This window comes from Schistocerca serialis, chromosome 3 (genome assembly GCF_023864345.2).
Source record: "Schistocerca serialis cubense isolate TAMUIC-IGC-003099 chromosome 3, iqSchSeri2.2, whole genome shotgun sequence".
NCBI lineage: Eukaryota > Metazoa > Arthropoda > Insecta > Orthoptera > Acrididae > Schistocerca > Schistocerca serialis.
The window spans coordinates 283466970-283485654 of NC_064640.1; the positions used below are offsets into that span (position 1 = coordinate 283466970).

Here is an 18685-nt window from a genome sequence, read left to right on the forward strand (position 1 = left end):
CGATTTCTGAATAAAAATTCATCTTGTTTGAACTATATACGTGTTTCACTTTTCTATCGTGTTTTAAGATGTGTAATTGGTGGTATGCGATCGGAGTAAACGGCTAGGAGGCAGACGGCAGCACGCGGTCCACGAGGCTGGGAGTAGATGTAGATGCAGATTGCGGGGCGGGCGCAGCGGCATCACGTCACGTAGCGAGGCCGGCCGGGCCTGGGCGGCAATTACCTGGCCTGGCCTCCCTTCCATTACAGAAAACCGCGGCCTACAGCACTGCCCTAAAGTCTGCGGGACCCGCGCCACACAGCGCCAGCGGGGCCTCTGAACGCGAGGCGCGCGCTCGTGCGCCGGCAATTAACCCACGCCCCACCTCGCTGACGAATACGACGCAACGTCGCCGCTACCACACGTGTTTGTGCTTTCTGTCCCGGCCACGGCTCCGACAGCTCGCGCCGTCTCTTTCCTGTGGCGCGGAGGAGTCTGACGGGTGTCTGCACTGAGAGCGCCAACAACACAACGAAGCAACTGCCACACACCTTTCTTCTCTTAAACTGTATGCACGACCATTCTGCAGTGTTTTTCACGCTCTTTGCGTTGCTCCTCGGAGATGAGGATACTTAGTTCTGTCAACATTTTCTACCGAAGACAGCTGTAAGACTTCCCGCCCGCATCTCGTGGTCGTGCGGTAGCGTTTTCGCTTCCCACGCCCGGGTTCCCGGGTTCGATTCCCGGCGGTGTCAGGGATTTTCTCTGCCTCGTGATGGCTGGGTGTTGTGTGCTGTCCTTAGGTTAGTTAGGTTTAAGTAGTTCTAAGTTCTAGGGGACTGATGACCATAGATGTTAAGTCCCATAGTGCTCAGAGCCATTTTTGAAGACTTCCCGACTGTTTAGATAGTAGAAACACAACAAACTGCAGTAGTTAGTCCTAATTTCTTCGCAAAGGGTACAGCTGGCAGCATCCTTAACCTAGCACGCAGTTCGTGGTCTGCTGGTGCCGGCACTGTAGCTCAGCGTGTTCGATCAGTTAAAAAACTAATGAAATATACAACGATAAACTAGAAGGTGTTCGATTCCCGGCCCGGTCGTAGATTTCGTTGGCTTGGGGACAGAATGTTCGTGTTGTCTAAATCGCTTTGTCTAATCGTGGCAAAAACGCACCATTCGCCGAAGTGTCATTAAATACAAAAACTTACACCAGGTGGCCAAGCAGTCCTAGACGGGGCCTCCTGGACTGTTTTAACGTATTAGCTTTTCATTTTATGCCGAACTTTGGTTTGAACACTAGAGCTTTACTAGGTATGGTGTTATTGGAAGTGGTAGGCCGCTGTCTTCGTCCAACGCTTGAACTGACATAACCAGCCAGTTGTAGGAGGACCTACAGTTTAACGTCGACTTCGAACCTCCGTGCATTCTGATATTTTTCACATTAACAAACCTCGCCGGAGGAGAAAGAAGTGATAAGAGACAGATCAAACTTTTAGAACAGAACAGGTATCTAGCCCGAGACCTTAGTTTCCATAGTCTGGCGCTTTATCAATGACCCTATAAGGAGATATCCCACCCAAAAGTACATTTGGGCTTATGTCTTTCTCATTGGCACTGGTTCAGAGAAAGGTCAAAATTATCTGACACTATAATTAACAAAATGAACCAGTAAAGTACAGGGAGCGAAAGGTTATCAACAGATTGTACAGAAACTAGGTTTTTATTTTAAGAATCGAAAGGCATTGGGGGTAGTCAGCAGTTGAGAAGGGTTGTAGCCTGTTCCACATGTAATTCAGATCCGTAGATTGGGCAAGTAGTATAGGAAAACAAACAGAAATATGGAAAGGGAATTAATGTCCAGGGTGAAGAAATAAAAACTTTAAGTGCTTCAAGTGCAGTTGAAGGAATTACGAAATGTCGTGAAAAGACGTTATAAGATGAACATCTCAAAAGTAGAACAAGGTTAATGAAGTGTAATAAAATCAAATCAGATGATGCTAAAGCAATTAGCTGAGCAAATGAAACACTAAAAGTAGTGGATGAGTTCTGACATTTGGGCAACAAGCTAACTGACGATCGCCGAAGTTGAGAGGATACAAAACTGTAGAGTGACAATAGCAAGTAAAGCGTTTCGGAGAAAGAGAAATTTGTTAACATAGTATTTAAATTAAGTGTTAGGTACTCTTTCTAAAAGTATTTAGCAGCAGTGTAGCCTTAAATCGAAGTGAAATATCGACAACAAGCAGTACAGACAAGAAAAGAATACAAGTGCATGAAATGTGGTGCTATAGAACTTGGGTCACAAAACTACGGCCCGCGGGCCAGATCCACCCCACGTCAGTTCATCCAGCCCGCCGGCGTTACTTCAATTTTCTCGATAAATCGTATGCAACACGAGACGTTTTGATACAATTTAGATATAATGTTTAGAGTACTAAAAGATCTACTGAATTGCGGAAATCTTCTGCCTGCTATGTGCCGATCTGAATGGATATACGTATCAGGCTTTCGGTAACTCCAGTTGTGCGGACAACAGAAGAAACTGAAGAGAACATAGTGCTACAGAAATGTGAGAAAAATAATAACTTCTTGTGATACTCTCCGATGCATAATTGATCTACTGACATCTGGAGTACGTCAGAACTTATCGTGTTAATTAATGGTGTCAATTTAGTCTTTCAGATAACAGAAGAGTAGGTATCTGTCTGCAACATGTATGGAACAATTTAAAATGACATTTTAATGAGAGTGTAAAAAATTTTGCAAGAGAATACATTCAATAGAAGAAAGGAATAAGGTAGGAAAATTAGTCTTCAACGTCCCGCCAACAACGAGGTCATTAGAGATGGACCCCAAACTCAGGGTGTGTCAAGGATGGGGGAAGTAAATGGGCACTGCCTTTTCAAAGGTATCGTCCTGGCATTTGACTTAAGCGGGGAACCATAGTCAGGATGGCCGGACGGGAATTTGAATCGTCCTCATAAATGCGAGTCCATTGTACTAACCACTGAGCCACGTTTCTCGGTATGTAACTTCCAATGAAATCAGCTTCGAGGTGTTACAGTTGATGGAGGAAAAATCATGGCTCTTGTGAGGAAGGTTCTGGTTGGGCGCTCTGTTCATACGCTGCATCATTGGTCAGAGCAAGCACTATGTGGGGAAGACTTAGTTATTTCTTGTGTACTGAAACCAGCTGTTTCTACTGTGAATTTCACTCAGGGGAAAGCTCTCAATTACTGTCAGATCCAGCCTTTTCTTTAAGAAATTGATTCTGAATTCTGTGACTTGTCTTATAACACAAAAATGAGATGGTTCAGCTTCGAAACGAAGCAGATGTTTTTATCAGTGAAAAATATAACTATTTCAATGTTAATTCCCTATTCTTTGATAACGTTCTTAGTATATAAATGCTGGTTGTCCTTGTTTTTTGTGCATTGTATGCCACTTACCCATGATTAACACCTCAGTTTTGTGGTATCGATAGCTACGATGCCACGGAGTAGGTACAAGTTCTTACGTTGGCACTACGACACCGACACCGACGACAGCGCCCTCTAGCCGGCGCTGTGCAGCTGTACGAGAGCCGCTCCAGATTCTACCCATTTGATTCCGAGTAGACGACCAAGCAACATTGTTTCTATTTCCTAGTGGGTGAGCCACTACAGATTTTGCCTCTGTAATCTCTAGCCGATGGTAGATTTGATTGGTGTACAACTTCGCACCTACGTGTTCATCTCAGCCAAAGTTAAGTTACAATTTATGTATTCAAGTTATTATGTTGTGATATAGTAAAACCACTTTTAATTGCAGTACCGAGAGTTCTACCTCACCTGCTCCTCCTAGCTTTCTACATTCAGCCTACGCTTCAGTTACAGGAACAGACCCACACGCCGCCTTCCAGGGATACAAAAAGTTTTTCATCTTTTTTCCCAGGACTTTTGTTCTGGCTTGCAAGTATTATATATACTGATGATGCAGCTCGCGTTTTTCGTTTTCTCAGTGATCCGGTCCGCTGTAAAAATAGTTTGGTGACCTCCTCTATAAATGGCTCTGAGCACTATGGGACTTCTGAGGTCATCAGTCCCCTAGAACTTAGAACTACTTAAACCTAACTAACCTAAGGACATCACACACATCCATGCCCGAGGCAGGATTCGAACCTGCGATCGTACCGGTCGCGCGGTTCCAGACTGTAGCGCGTAGAACCGCTCGGCCCTCCTCTACAGAAGAACGCTGAAGACTCGATGGGTAGATCGGATAACTAATGAAGAGGTACTGAATCTAATTCAGGAGAATGGAGCATTATCACATACTATGAGTAAAAGAAGTGATCATCTGATAGGACACGTGCTGATGCAACAAGGAATGGTCGATTTGTTATGGTGGGGAAAGTATTGGGGGTAAAGATTGTTGAGGAATGAAAAGGTCTGACTGCGGTGTCCAGGTTTCAATTGGATGTACGTTGCAAAAGGAATGTAGACATGAAGAGGATTGTGCAGGATAGATTATCATGGAGACATACATGAAACGAGTGTTCGGACTGAAGATTACGATGTCAGAATGTACCAACTTTTTAAACCAATAACAATGAAATAAATGCGCTACAGTAGATTTTAAAGAAGCTTCAAGTAACGCATGAAGCAAACGACACTGCCTGATTGTGACGATTAAAAATTCAACTGAACTAAAACTAAACTGAACAAAAATTGAACTGAACTACAGCTTCATTTACTTACTGGACTGCTTAGTCCTGCTCTATTTGTAACGATCAAAGTGACGCAGTGGTAAGATAGTGGAATCGGGAGGACAGCGGTTCAAATCCCCGTGCAGCCATCCATATTTATGTTTTTCATAGTTTTCGAAAACCAGAAACTAAAATGTTAGGATAGAGCTTTTGAAAAGGACACAATCCATTTTCTTCATTATCTTTCCATAATGAGATCTTGTGCTCCGTCTCAAATGGCCAGCGGTAGAAATTACATAAATCGCTCATGTGTGTGGCTGCAGATGCAATGGGAAGGGATATGAAAACATACGTAACTAAAATGAGAAACAGTAAGTAAAGGAACTCACGTTTGTAAAAAAGATACGTGCGTTATATACCATAAGTATTTAAGAAACATACATTACAGTAACAATAAAGACGACTTTGTGTGACGTCATGCTCATACCGAGCGTAGGAGAAAAATCGCCCTCGTGTACAGGCACTTCTTTTGTACTCCTTCACTCTCTTTGCCGTCCGTTTGTGAAATCGTGCTGAAGAACATTCCGAGGCGGTAACCGAAGGAGAGGTTTCTTCACCGAACCAAAAGCTCCATTAAGAGAATAAGTTAATTTTATCTGACGAATTTACGAGGGTGTGCTGAAAAGTAATGCGTCCAAATTTTTTATTCTGTTCTCAATATCGTTGAGGTATTACATGTCATGCATATTACTCGGTCGACTTTCCGCTAGAGGGCTCCGAATTGTAGTGTGTAATATGGCGGTGTGTAGCGTAACTATGTCGTTGCGTGAGAAACGGCGTGCTGTAATCGAGTTTCTAACCGCAGAACAGTTTGTCCACACATGGATCACTCTCTCCTTCAGCATAATAATGCTAGACTACACACGAGCATTACGACACGTGCAACAATCCATCGCCTTGGGTTCACTGTCATAGGTCATCCTACATACTGTCCCGGCTTGGCCTCATAAATTTTTATCTGTTTTCAAAGCTTCTTCGCTTTGATAGCGAGGAATCGGTGCAAGCAGGGATGAGATTGTGGCTCCGTCAACAAAGTCAAACAGTCTACACAGAGAGCATCAACAATATGATCACTTCTTGAGAAAAGCGTTCGTCTCCAGGGAGACTATGTTGAAAAATAAATATGTAGACATGAAGAATAAAGACGTAGAACGTTAATGAAGCTCGTTTTATGTAAAAAGCTGATAAGAGTTTCCACATAAAAAGTTCGGAGGAATTACTTTTCAGCACGCCCTCGTAATTCTTATACGACAATGGCACTTCTGTGTATTACGGAAATTAATAAATTGTGGAAGTAAGTAATGGAGAAGGAATGCCGTGAGAGCTTCACGCACCGTACAGAGGCTCAATGTTAATGAGCTAAATTTTACCAGAGCGAGCTGGTAACTTTTGGAACACTTTTCTTGGATTTTCGTCGAGCAGAAACATGTGTCCATTTATTAATTATGAAAAAATAACGAGTAGCGGAAACAGTTTTACAATTTATGAACCTAAGGAGCTGGATATGTGCCAGAATACGTCATGAACTATATCTGGGATTAGGAGCAAAATAAAGTGTTGTGACTCACTGCAGCAGATTGAATTATTTTTTCTTCCCGTGTATTCATGAATGTAATCGTCACAGTACTGGCCTGCATTGTTTCTGTCATGAACTGTCGGCGACAGAAATCTGTAATCGTTTTTCACTCACCATCACAAGATTAGTTACGAAATTATCGTGAACATCTAATTATGTCAAACGCAACATCAAATCCGTATCAGCTCAGGAAGCCAGTGCTGCACAATATAAAAACCAGTGCATATTAATGAGTAACAGACGATGAACCCTTCAAGAAAGGTAACGTAATTTGACTTAAAGTACTAGAAACGATTTCTTTTATTCTTATGAAGCTATCTTGCAAGCACTATAATTTAGTTACTAACTTTCGTATTTTAGGTAAACAAATCTGACTGTGTGTCTAGCTGGTTTCACAGACTACGACTTTGTAAAAAGAAAATTGGTGGCTGAGAATTATTAGGTCACATCCATTAAAGCATTCGCTGGCAAAATGTAATCCACCCACGAATTTATTTCATACAGCACTAATTCCCTTGCCAGCAGTATCTGAGAAAAGAATATATAATTTACGCTACTTTTAAAAAGGAAACGAATAAAAAATGAAAATGGAGCTCTGTTGTGGAATATTTCAGGTAACAATAAGAAGTCGAGGACTCAGGAGACACATAGACGAAGGGAGAAGCAGGGCAGAGAAATAAGCACAAATGGAAAGTCTTAGGTTACTGACAAACTGCCTCTTGGCCGACGTTCGTCTGATGGTTTTTCTGACGTTTCACCAGCACGAGTGGCTGGTAGTAGGTTACTGCAAGAAATTAAAAACGGAGAATCGGATGAACAACACTTTTTAGATAAATTTTATGGTCATTAGTGTTTAGTATTCGCATTGTTGGCAGTATCTTCACAACAAACAATTGATGTATTTGTGCGGTAAAGCCGTTACACATTCTTTTATCCTGATTCAGTAAACAAAGTAGGCAGGTTTTAAGGCAAAGATAAATTATTAAAATGCTTTTGCGGGTGGAAGTTGTTGACGAACGTAATATGTATGCACATTTAGTCTTGCACTTGGAAAGTCTATCACAGTTAATCAGTTTCTCGTATAGTTACATTAGTTCTGCAGGTGGCATATTCCTTGTGTGAATGCGCATGAAGATATTCCACACTAGACAAAAGCTGTTGAAAGAAATCCTTTGGTTATAAATGTTATAAAAGTAAGAAATACGGCAACATAAACTCCAAGATCGTGGATTAAATGGGGCGCCATAGACATGCTGACTAGACTGCGCACTAAAACCCAGAACAACATATGATTTGATTTTGTGCATTAAAACTTTGTTAGTAGCAAAATATTCTAATGAAAGCACTCATAATACTTCCTTCACAATCGTGTCTAATTATAAAAAAGTAGCAAGATGTTCTAACCATCCCTATGCTTAGTGAACTACGCCAAGAGCTTTTCTTGTAACTGCAAATTCGGCGCGTTTAGAATGTAAAACGTGTTCTTCTGAGTGTTCTACTGATTCATGTTTTTTTTTGTTCTAAAATACAGAGTATTCTATCAGTGAACGAAGGAAACTCCATTTGTATGATGTCACCTAAAAGGTGTGTCAACAAAACACTACCAAATAATACGTTACGAGAAATCGCCAGACGCCGGCACTATTATAGACCGTTAACTTATGCGAGAAGAAGATTACTCATATTTAATGCGACGACTTTTTCTTCATTCCTCATAAATAGTGATTACTGCCCTCCTCATCGTTTTGATGCGGTGGTTAATAATCCAAGACACAATCAAAAGGAACAGATTATTAATGATCGAATACGAAATTAAGATGCATGTATTGTCTGGAATACTCTCTTCCAAGGCCAAATAAAGCAATGATGTGTATAAAACGTGACTGTAAGCCGAAATATAATTGCTTGGAATGTCAGGGTACGGCATGCTTTTGTAATCGTTCTTCTATTATGGTCATAACTGTACTTTTTAAGGTACCGCAATTGTAAAGTAACTACTTTATGCCTGCGGGGTCATTCCTTGTGCATTATAACAGTTAAAGCAAACATAGTTCCAAAACAAACAATATTCGCTGATGTTCATTCATTATTTACATGTGTGAAGATCGGAAATTTTTTGAAAACGGTGTTAACTTTAACAGGCAAAGATATCTTAACATCGCAGCTAGGTGTGTGTGTGTGTGTGTGTGTGTGTGTGTGTGTGTGTGTGTGTGTGTGTGCGTGTGTGTGTGCGTGCGTGCGTGTGTAGTTATAGTGCAACGTTAACGACAGGATGACGGTATTTTGATATTTTGATATGGAATAATGGAGTTAACCTCATAGCTTTTGTTGATGTGGGATAGAGCTATTTTCTCTTCACGAAAACTGTAATGACACTTTATAACATTAAAAATAATTGCGTTTTGTACTTATGAAAATGGAGACTAAGTAATAAACATAGTTGAACATGTATGTATTTTCTCATCGTATTAGGCTTACCCTACTGGCCTACTGCATTGTTTCCTTTGCTCTATTTGTCCATGAAAAGTTAGAACTTGTAACTCAATCGTTTCTAATGAAAGAGATGTTTTACATTTATCGAAATCCAGAAAGTAAACAAAACATTTCGAAACGTGTTTGGAACTGAATATCTAGGTCGCTTGAAAAGGCGCGAAACTTAGGCCGCAATGTGTATTTTCTTCTGTGATAAATAGATAACTACTTATCTCTGCAAATAACAGCACTCGTTCTTTACCTCTCATTTAATTCCTTTACGCCTCTAATAGTCATCTCTCAGGTATTATTAGCCAAAAATATGGATACGTATCAACTCTCTTCCTCCTTGTGTTGTTTCTCTTTCGTGATAGCAAGTATTACCGTATTTTTATTTTATAACTAATCCCTCACGTTTAAGTTGTTTACTGTAGGTCTCTTTGTCTACATCGCAAACTATACCGTGTCTAGTCCGACGTGAGAAGAAACCGAATAAATAAAGTTTTTACGTGGCAATACTAATGTTGCCTTATTGTCATTCATAAAAACATTAGGCTCGCTTAAAAACAGCACTATATTGACACAAACAGTTTCGCCTTACTGTTTCGGTCGTTTCACCCCGTCCCCAGAATCAATCATTACCCCCGTATTTTTCATACGGATTAAGGTGTTGTTGCTAAAGCAATACAGATCGTAGAGCGAATGTGTTTTCTAGGTTTTTATTCATTTGTGTCAACGTGTCCGATTTTCACTGCTACCTTTTACGCTAAGTGGCGGACGCACAAACAGCAAGGGATGTTAAATATCTACAACTATACGCTGTGTATGTAAAAGGACACATTTTGTTTCACCGTTCTTTACAGGGAAGGACAATGGGAAGACTGTTTTTATAGCTGTGTGCGATCCGCAATTGATCTGTTCTCACGCATTTTGCGAAACCTTTGGCTTTTTTGTATGCACTCGGTATTCCTATTAACCATACCTCAATTCCATTCACTAAAACGGTATCCCAATGCAAGTCACACTACCGTGTGTAATATCTTTTTTAAACGAACTGCTTTCTCATAGCGCTACAAAATCTGCAGCCTGTTTTACTCATGACTTACTGTACTTCATCGTTCTACTTCATATTTCTTCTCACTGTTACTCTCAATGTTTTGTTGATATGACGTATTGTAGCTGTGACTAACCATTAATGTAGCGAAACATTGCCAAATATTACTACGTTTTGCTCTTTGTGGGGTAAAAATTTAAAAATATTACTTACTGGCACTTATACAGTTCCATGTAAATAAAATGAATTTCTTCTACGAAATAGCAATCATATATCCACTACAATTCAGAGGTAAAGTCCAGAGTAAAAGCTAAAAAACGTGTAAAATTTTTAGGTTATCTTGCGATCGTCTTGCTTTAGATCTGGGCAGTTGAACCTTTTCGAAACAGTCGGTCAGCTCTTTTCATTCAGTAGTAGCTGAATGCCTTATAAAACAGTATAATGGCAGCGCTGACAACGTGTCGTATCCTACACAGTGTAACATGTGAATCATCAGTTATTTTAAAGCGTGTTTCATGATTTGTTAAGGAAGGTTATCATTGGGAAATTCAGAAAATACGTACATGAATCAAATCTCATCTCATAATTTCTTCATTTTTGTTAGGAACTAAAACACAAAGATACTATTAAGAAAGTTAAGTTCATAGATTTTTTTTAATTATTCGAAGTTTCGTTTCAGGAAAAGAAATATAACTTTTTTACCTCTAAATTGGTGTTAAATTAACAAGTATTTATCTCAGCATAATTATGTTGAACTGTAATAACGAACAGACCTTCACAGTCACAGCTGCTAGTTCGTTCTACATCGGGCTCGACAAGAAACTGAATTCCATTTCCCTAACGGATGCCGCGTACTTACATGTTTATTGCATAGCTGGTCATCTCTGCACTGTGTTAAGATGACGGTGTGTGTATGCACTGCGACCAAGTGTGAGGTCTTTTCTGTGATTAGTGCTCTCATCCCACGGCGCCCAGGGGGTCGCTGTCATGCAGGGTATTCTGCAGAGTTGGATTTGCCGCTCTCTATACCGCCCGCAGCGGGTAATTGGAAACGAATTGCTGACAGACGCCATTAAGCCTACCGCTGCATTACAGCCTTCACGAAACACGCTTACTAGTCTTTCTTCGTTGATAGAGGAACTCAAATATGGACGTAAATCTGAGCGATAGAATTTCGAATATAATACCAGCTTCAACTGGTCATAAACGTAATCACGCAAAAAGTGTTCTTCTTTGCCTGGTTCGTCTCACAAGTGGCTCTGGAGAGCACTGTGAGAGTATGCCTGCACTTTTATAGCACTTAGCACAAATGTTCCATCATTTTTTATTATTCAGGGTCGTTACAGAAGTTAGTGGCTTTCACAATTGCTAATTAATAAAATAACGTGAAATTGTTCAGTAATAGGGTTTCTATGTGCATTCTAAGTACATACGTTAGAATGTCCTTTGTGTCAAAACGTAAACTGTTTTAAGTTCAACTGATTCGCAAAAGTACTGCATGCAGTAAAAACATTATTATAAGAACTGTTAGGTTAACTTTTTTCTTTTTAGTGGAAGATGTGTGCACTTGTAAGGTCAAATGAGAATAAATTAAGAAATTATAAATTACAAACTGCCGCTCGATCTTCACTATATCAAGTTTTGAACACTAAATCTGTGAAACCATCATACAAATAACCTTTAGAATATTGTAATTTTTTCATCACTTGATTTGAAAAAGGTACCTTCTGATCCACATTATTGCAAACAAGAATCGAATGCAGTAAAATATCTTAAAGTCTACATCTGCACCAACTTATAATATTCTTAAATCGTCCTCTACTTACAGCACGGAGGGAACGCAGTAACAACGCAGAACATTTATATTAGTGGTTACCAGTGACACATATGATAAGAATATGGGCAATCTAATGTTAGACACACATTAGAAAAATGATTTTCACAAGCAGCGCTCTCAGTTATATTGAAGACTCAGCTAAATTAGACTTGCAAACGGTTCGGATGCTATATCTAAAAAAGATGATTTTGAGTTTCTATCTTCGTCCGGAAATAGTATCAAACAGAGACTGAATTATCTACATAGCTCCTTTGTTATGAAACATACGTCACTGACATAAATTGTATGCGACGTCGGTTTCAGGTAGCACGTTATCTAGACTGTAGGTGGAAGTACTACAAACAGCAGTGGATAGTGTACAGCTTTCTTTCCCTTTCACTCCATGTTTCACGATGTGGTAATTATCTTGCTATCATATCACCAAGTTAACTTCTGAAGAATGCAAGTAACAATAGCCCCAATAGCTGGATTCATTAAATGTAAATGAGAATTTGTATACAAGAACGAAGTTGTACAAAGACGGGATGCGTATTATTATCAAAAAGATATATAACCAGAGCCGAATAAAATTATCTGTGTACTCTTCATCCATAAAATATTCAAATCTACATTAGAGTGAAAGAAGAATTTCAGGAGTAGTAAAAGGTATGGTTCATTAACCAGCGTTCATTCAGAGGTGTGTACGCTGAGAGAGTAATGAACTCATACAGATGGAGTACCAATGGGAAGATGCACAAAGCTTTTCAGTATCATTTACTGTTGCCTTTTCTCAGGTACAACCGACATTTCTTGCCAATAAAAACAAGTAAAACACGTTATGTACCAAAAAGAAATTCCTGTTTTATGCGTCGGCTCTATTTTATTATTAGCTAGAGAATAATGTGATCTGTATAATTTCCTAACAGGTGTGACGAAAGATATTTATAATTCCGTTTTAATTCAGCGTTAGAAGCCTCAGCTAGAGTTTACGGTAAAGTTACTGAAAATACGTTTTATGAGAATCCAAATTTTGAGGGAGAAGTTATAATTAGAATCAAAGTTTCTAAATTCTGCAACTGTACCATATGAAACTGTATTCAAAAAAAGTTGTGGCATATCCTTCCATCCACAGTTTAAATTTTCTTTTTTATACGTTTCGTTTATTATGTTTTATAGCTTTCTGACTTGGAAGTTTCATGTTTCCATTGGTATTCACTGCAGCCAACAAATTCTGCTTTGTAGCAACATATACAAATCATTTTAAGATAATTAGTAATAACAGTTGAAGTATTTGCCACAATATTAATGGCACACCACTTTCTTTATTTTAATAAATGACGAAATGACAATATGACAGAACTTCTTACGGAAAGAACATTATCTATGTTCCTATTTTGTTTATGATATTATTGCGTGCAAAATAACAGAATGAAAATAGCGAATAATCGTCAGTAAATGCGAGTTTCTGCTTAAAGATCGCCGAAAATTTTAGAAGTTAGTAAAAAGATGCAGCAGCTCACACAAAACGAACATAACATGCAAGCTGTTAGAAAGTGATAAACGTTAAATAACGAAAGGGAATTATTCCCTGAAAAAAGCAGTGCACAAGGAAAATTACTTACATAAAAATCGTCGTCGTCAGAAACATATCTCTTTTGGTGTAGAAATGAAACAATGTTTGTGCCTAAAAACTTTTAAGATACTTTCAATAACTGTTATAAGAGGTAATGTATTTCCAAAGGAAAACGCGTGTAAGATCGTAATCGCTCTTCTTTACGCGAAACGGATTCATTTTCCTTGGACCGTGTAATACAGTGCTCTGGTGTTGTGTGATCTGTATCAGAGCGGTTCTTACCAGAAATCAGAGAAAACGTAGAAAATTTTCTGCACCGAGAAATCGGCGACTCTTATTCTCTGTGACTGCTGGAGCATTCCTGACTAATTCAAACTGAAAGTACGAGGAAACCATGGCAACCAGTGACAATTTTGTAGAGTGAACGCTTTGTTTAGCCGTAAGTACGAGCAGCGTAGACCCTAAGCTCTTTTTCGCACGTCACTTAACGTCGTTTGCGAATACAAAGTGTCACCCTTATTTGGAGCACAGCAAAAACTTTTTATCCTTGTGTTTCCTTTTGTTTAAAGGAAACTCTAGCAAACGAACGAGTTACGTGCACTGTGTGCTAGTTGAGGAGAGTTAAAGTATATTCAGGATTACGTTTTTAGTGACGTGATGTTTACCTGAATGGTGCAGTGCGTTACGTTTCTGAAGACGTCTTGAGGAGAGGAAGTGCATAAGCAAACAAAAAATATATGGTTCTATTTTTAAAAAAAGCTGCATATCAGTTCACATCTTCATAAAAAACTAAGTTACAAGAAAATCAGTCATGTCAGTAGCTACATAACATTTCTAAATTAAACAGTTTACTGCGTCAGTCACCTATTTACTTTCCCACTACGCGTTTCGATCGTTCACACTATCATCTTGAGGGGGGGCATAGCGTTGTTAATTCTTGTTGTTAGTGTTGAAGAAAGACGTCTTTTCACAGCAGCAAATCAAGTGCATGGCAGGTTGCGATTCGTCTTTTGCTGGTGATTTTTTCTTTTTTTTTCTTTTTTTTTTCTTCTTCCAGAGGCCGCGTTAAAGAAGATGATATACAGTAAAATGTTTTTGCAAGGAAAGTGGAATAGAAAAGCTGCTGAATACTGCTACTTGTTGCACGTACTCTTCACTGCACATTATGTTTACACTGTCACTTCACACAGAGATGTTATACATGATATTTTATGTTTACATTGAGAACATATTTTAAATACTATTGTGCTGAAGGTAAATATATAATATCTCTGGTATGTATCACAACTTTGTGCGAAGTCACACTGTAAACATAATGTACAGTGAAGAGAACATCCAACAAATAACAGTATGGAGCATCTTCTCGTTTCTGCTTCCCTTGTAAGTAAACTTTACTGTTACATGATCATATAATTTATCAACTTTAGTGGCTGTTGAGCTCCATGGCTGTGGAACACATTATTTAAATAAATACAGCATCTAGCCACTATGTTATGTAATCCCTGCAAGCTCCCAGCATCCACAAAACCGCCAAAATGCAGCTTCCCATTCAGTGGTGCATCGCCTCATATCTGTTCTATTGTCCAAATCGGTCTTTCAAACAGAACTACAAACCATCAAACAAAACACTTTCAGCAATGGCTATGACTCTACCCTGACTAATAATATTCTACGAAAAAAGAAAGTTAATAAAATTACACCTCTTCTGTTCGCTGGCCAACAGCAGTCACTCCATAGTTACAAAGCCTCGTACAGAGTTCCATATATTTGCAACATTTCAGAAAATATCGCAAATATGTTAGTCTTGTAACCACAGACCTGTATTTTATAATACCAATAATAATTCAAAATTTTTATTCAGTGCTAAAGGCAAATCGCAACACTCGGCACAGTGTAGAGTACATACAAGCGGTATGAAAAAGTGAGGCAGAAATGTGGTAGTTAGGCTAAGTGAACATGAGAGAAGCTGGCGATTAAGGAAAAATGATTCGACTTTTGTTGACCATCTTTTAGCAGAAAACCATCCATATGATGTACATTGTTAAGTTTTACATTGTGTCAAGAAAAGTTGAAAGATGACCCTACTGGAAATTAACTAACACATGACATAGAATATCAGCCTAATATTAAATGATCCAACTCAATTTCAATTTTCCCCTTTGTTAAATTAAGTTTTCGTTACAAATACTAGATTCAAACTGTAAATTCATCCTATTCCTCATCATATTTTAAATGTGTCACCACATAAATTTATTTTACCTATTTTAGTTAATGTAATTACTGAAATGTTTCTCTGTTTACACATTTTGTCATTTTTGTATCTTCTGTACAAATAAAATCTGTGTAAGTCGCACGTCATGTCCATCTGAGCAGCCGTCTTTTAGAATACTGCTGCGCGGTGTGGGATCCTTACCAGGAAGGACTGACGGAGTACATAAAAAAAGTTCAAAGAAAGGCAGTACGTTTTGTATTATCGCGAAAATGGGAGAGAGTGTCACAAAAATGATACAGGATTTGGGCTGGAAATCATTAAAAGAAAGGCGGTTTTCGTTGCGACGGAATCTTCTCACGAAATTCCAATCACCAACTTTTTCCTCCGAATACGAAAATATTTTGTTGACACCGACCTACATAGGGCGGAACGATCACCACGATAAAATAAGGGAAATCAGAGCTCGTACGGGAAGAAATAGGTGTTCATTCTTCCCGTGCGCTATACAAGATTGGAATAATAGAGAATTGTAAAGGTGGTTTAGTGAACCCTCTGCCAGGCACTTAAATGTGATTTGCAGAGTATCCATGTAGATGTAGATGTAGATCTGAGTTTGAGACATTCAGTTACCACCTGAAGGTAGCCTGAGAAGCCGAAAGCCGGTTTGTGACCAAATAAATACAATTTTGCAGGACATTAAGAAGTGTTTCCCTTTTTAATATTGTTATCACGCTACGCCAAACACCAACGGATAATTCACTTAAGGGGGGTAGGACGTCAAACGGGCCGACTTGGAGCAGGAGAGGCACCACAGGACACTTTAATTTCCACTGTCTATACTTTTACAAATAAATTCAAGCCGGCCGAAGTGGCCGTGCGGTTAAAGGCGCTGCTGTCTGGAACCGCAAGACCGCTACGGTCGCAGGTTCGAATCCTGCCTCGGGCATGGATGTTTGTGATGTCCTTAGGTTAGTTAGGTTTAACTAGTTCTAAGTTCTAGGGGACTAATGACATCAGCAGTTGAGTCCCATAGTGCTCAGAGCCATTTGAACCATTTTTTGAAATAAATTCATAAAACTTCAACAACATGACCAGGAAGGATTCAGGATTCATACTCATAGCAGTATAAGCTCAAAAATGTAACAAAACAGATTTTTTTACATGTGATATTTCATCATTTTTTCACTTACTACCGGCTGCATTTGTTGCTATAGGTACACTTTTCTTCCGGATTAAGAGAGACTCTTCGATGACTTTTGCACAGCATACAAACCATAGTTAGAGGTGTATGAAACTCTAGAAGTTATTTAATTTATGAAAAAATGAATGAACTGTTACATTTTAAACTTCATGTTTAGAAAAAACTCAAGTTTTATAGTTAATTATCTCAATTTTTTCCACAGTTTTTTAATAGATTTGGAAAATTCTAGAGTTTCGTACACCTGTGACTACTGTTTGTATGCTATGAAAAGTTCATTGAAGAATCTCTCTTACTTAGGAAGAAAAGTGTACCTATAGCAACAAATGCAGCCAGTAATAAGTGAAGAAATGATGAAATTTCACATGTAAAAAAATGTATTTTGCTACGTTTTTGAACTTCCACTGCGATAAGTGTGAGTCCTCAATCCTTCCTGGTCATGGTGACAAAGTTTTATGAATTTATTTGTAAAAGTATAGACAGCAGAAATTAAAATGTTCTGTGGTGACTCTCCTTTTCCAAGTCGGCCCGTTTGACGTCCTCCCCCCCTAAATGATGTATTTATTTTTATCGTCAGTCGCAGACCTCATGGCGCCATTTATGGACGAATTATTAAACATCATTTACTCGACTAATTTTTTAAATTTTGTTTGTGGACAAAAAGTTATTTAGGTTGGTCAAGATAAAGGTGACACCCCGTATAAGGATTAATATGTAATTCGTGATAAAAATGTATAGTCTCATTTTAAGACGGGTAGGGGCCGAAAGAGACTGTGGCTAAACGGATGGCGCCTTCGACGAAGTTGTGACGGGTGGCGGTGTTTTCCTGAGAGGGAGGTGAGGCGTTACCTGCAGCGACGAGCGTGGCCCCTGGGAAGGCGCGGACGACGTGCGCCACGAAGACGCCGGCGGCGGCGTGCACGCCGTGGGCCAGCACGTGCACGGCGAGCGCCGCCGCCACGACGAGCCACCCCCAGCCGCCCTCGGGGTAGTAGTGCTGCTGCAGCGTGACCGCCGCCCCCGCGCCCGCCGCGCCCTGGCCCGCCGCCCCCGCAGCCGCCGCCGCCGCCGCCGCCCCCGGGCTCGCCCCCGTGGCCACGCCAGAGTCGTCGCAGCACGCCGCCTCCACGCCGCTGAGCGCCGCAGGGGGCGGCGGGCAGTCGCACTCCCCGGCAGACAGTTCTGCTCGCTCACGCACCCCGGCTGTCCACACACTTCGAGCCGGCGCAGCCGCGGCTCGGCCGTCCGTACAGATTCATACCGGTGCGCCCGCCGCTCACTGCGTAACGAGGCCGGCTTCTGCCACCCGCGGCACGAGCAATTACATCTCATCCACAGAAGAAACTTTTTCCTTCCTGACAGCCGCCTGACGGACCTCTCGTGTGAGTTTAGTTCTCACAAACCGCTAAGGCCTCGCCTCTGCGAGTGGCATCAGACTGATTGTGGTTCTCGAGTTGCATGTTGAACCCAGCACGATTCCTTCGCCTGTCACGAAGGAGAGTTTATACAGCTGCGGACAACATTGCAGTCACATCGCTACATCCGGTTTTTTATGAAGATTCTTCATTCCAGTTCAGCAGTGGGACATCGTCTGTAGGACACTAAGCATCTCATTTTGGCAGCTAACTTTCTGTAGACCCATTAGCCATACGCAACATAATATCGCACTCCTGTGGTATCGCTATTTCCGTACAGCTACATTTCATTCATAAAGCATTTGACGTATGTATTATTTCACATCTCGATCTTTCTGTTAACAGATAAATACGTCATTGCTAACACTGGTCGACTTATCGACTCATCTGACTGTTATACATGTTCCTTCACTTGGGCTGTAATGGATGAACAGACGTTTCCGTTCTTTCCACAATTTCTAGCGACGCGAAGCAATAATAGATTTGTTAACAAAAACGACCCTCCACTACGTTTTAAGTTGATATCAACCGACAAAACACTGTAGCTATACAAAGATCGATGAACCAGCGAGAAGAAGCATATTGTTATATAGTGAAGAGAGGACTAGCAGATACACAATTCCGCAATAAACGCTTCTACACG

At 40.1% G+C, this 18685-nt stretch overlaps 1 protein-coding gene across 1 annotated transcript in view; it reads right to left on the minus strand.

The window, feature by feature from the left end:
• Positions 1–17959, minus strand: part of LOC126470790 (monocarboxylate transporter 2-like) — a 401847-nt gene extending 383888 nt beyond the window's left edge. Inside the window, exons 1-2 of the mRNA XM_050098800.1 lie at positions 17843–17959; positions 17477–17792 (exon numbers count right to left, since the gene is read on the minus strand). Of these exons, the coding sequence (XP_049954757.1) occupies positions 17477–17792; positions 17843–17959 (433 nt within the window). The remainder of the gene's footprint in view (positions 1–17476; positions 17793–17842) is intronic.
• Between the last annotated feature and the right edge of the window lie 726 nt (positions 17960–18685).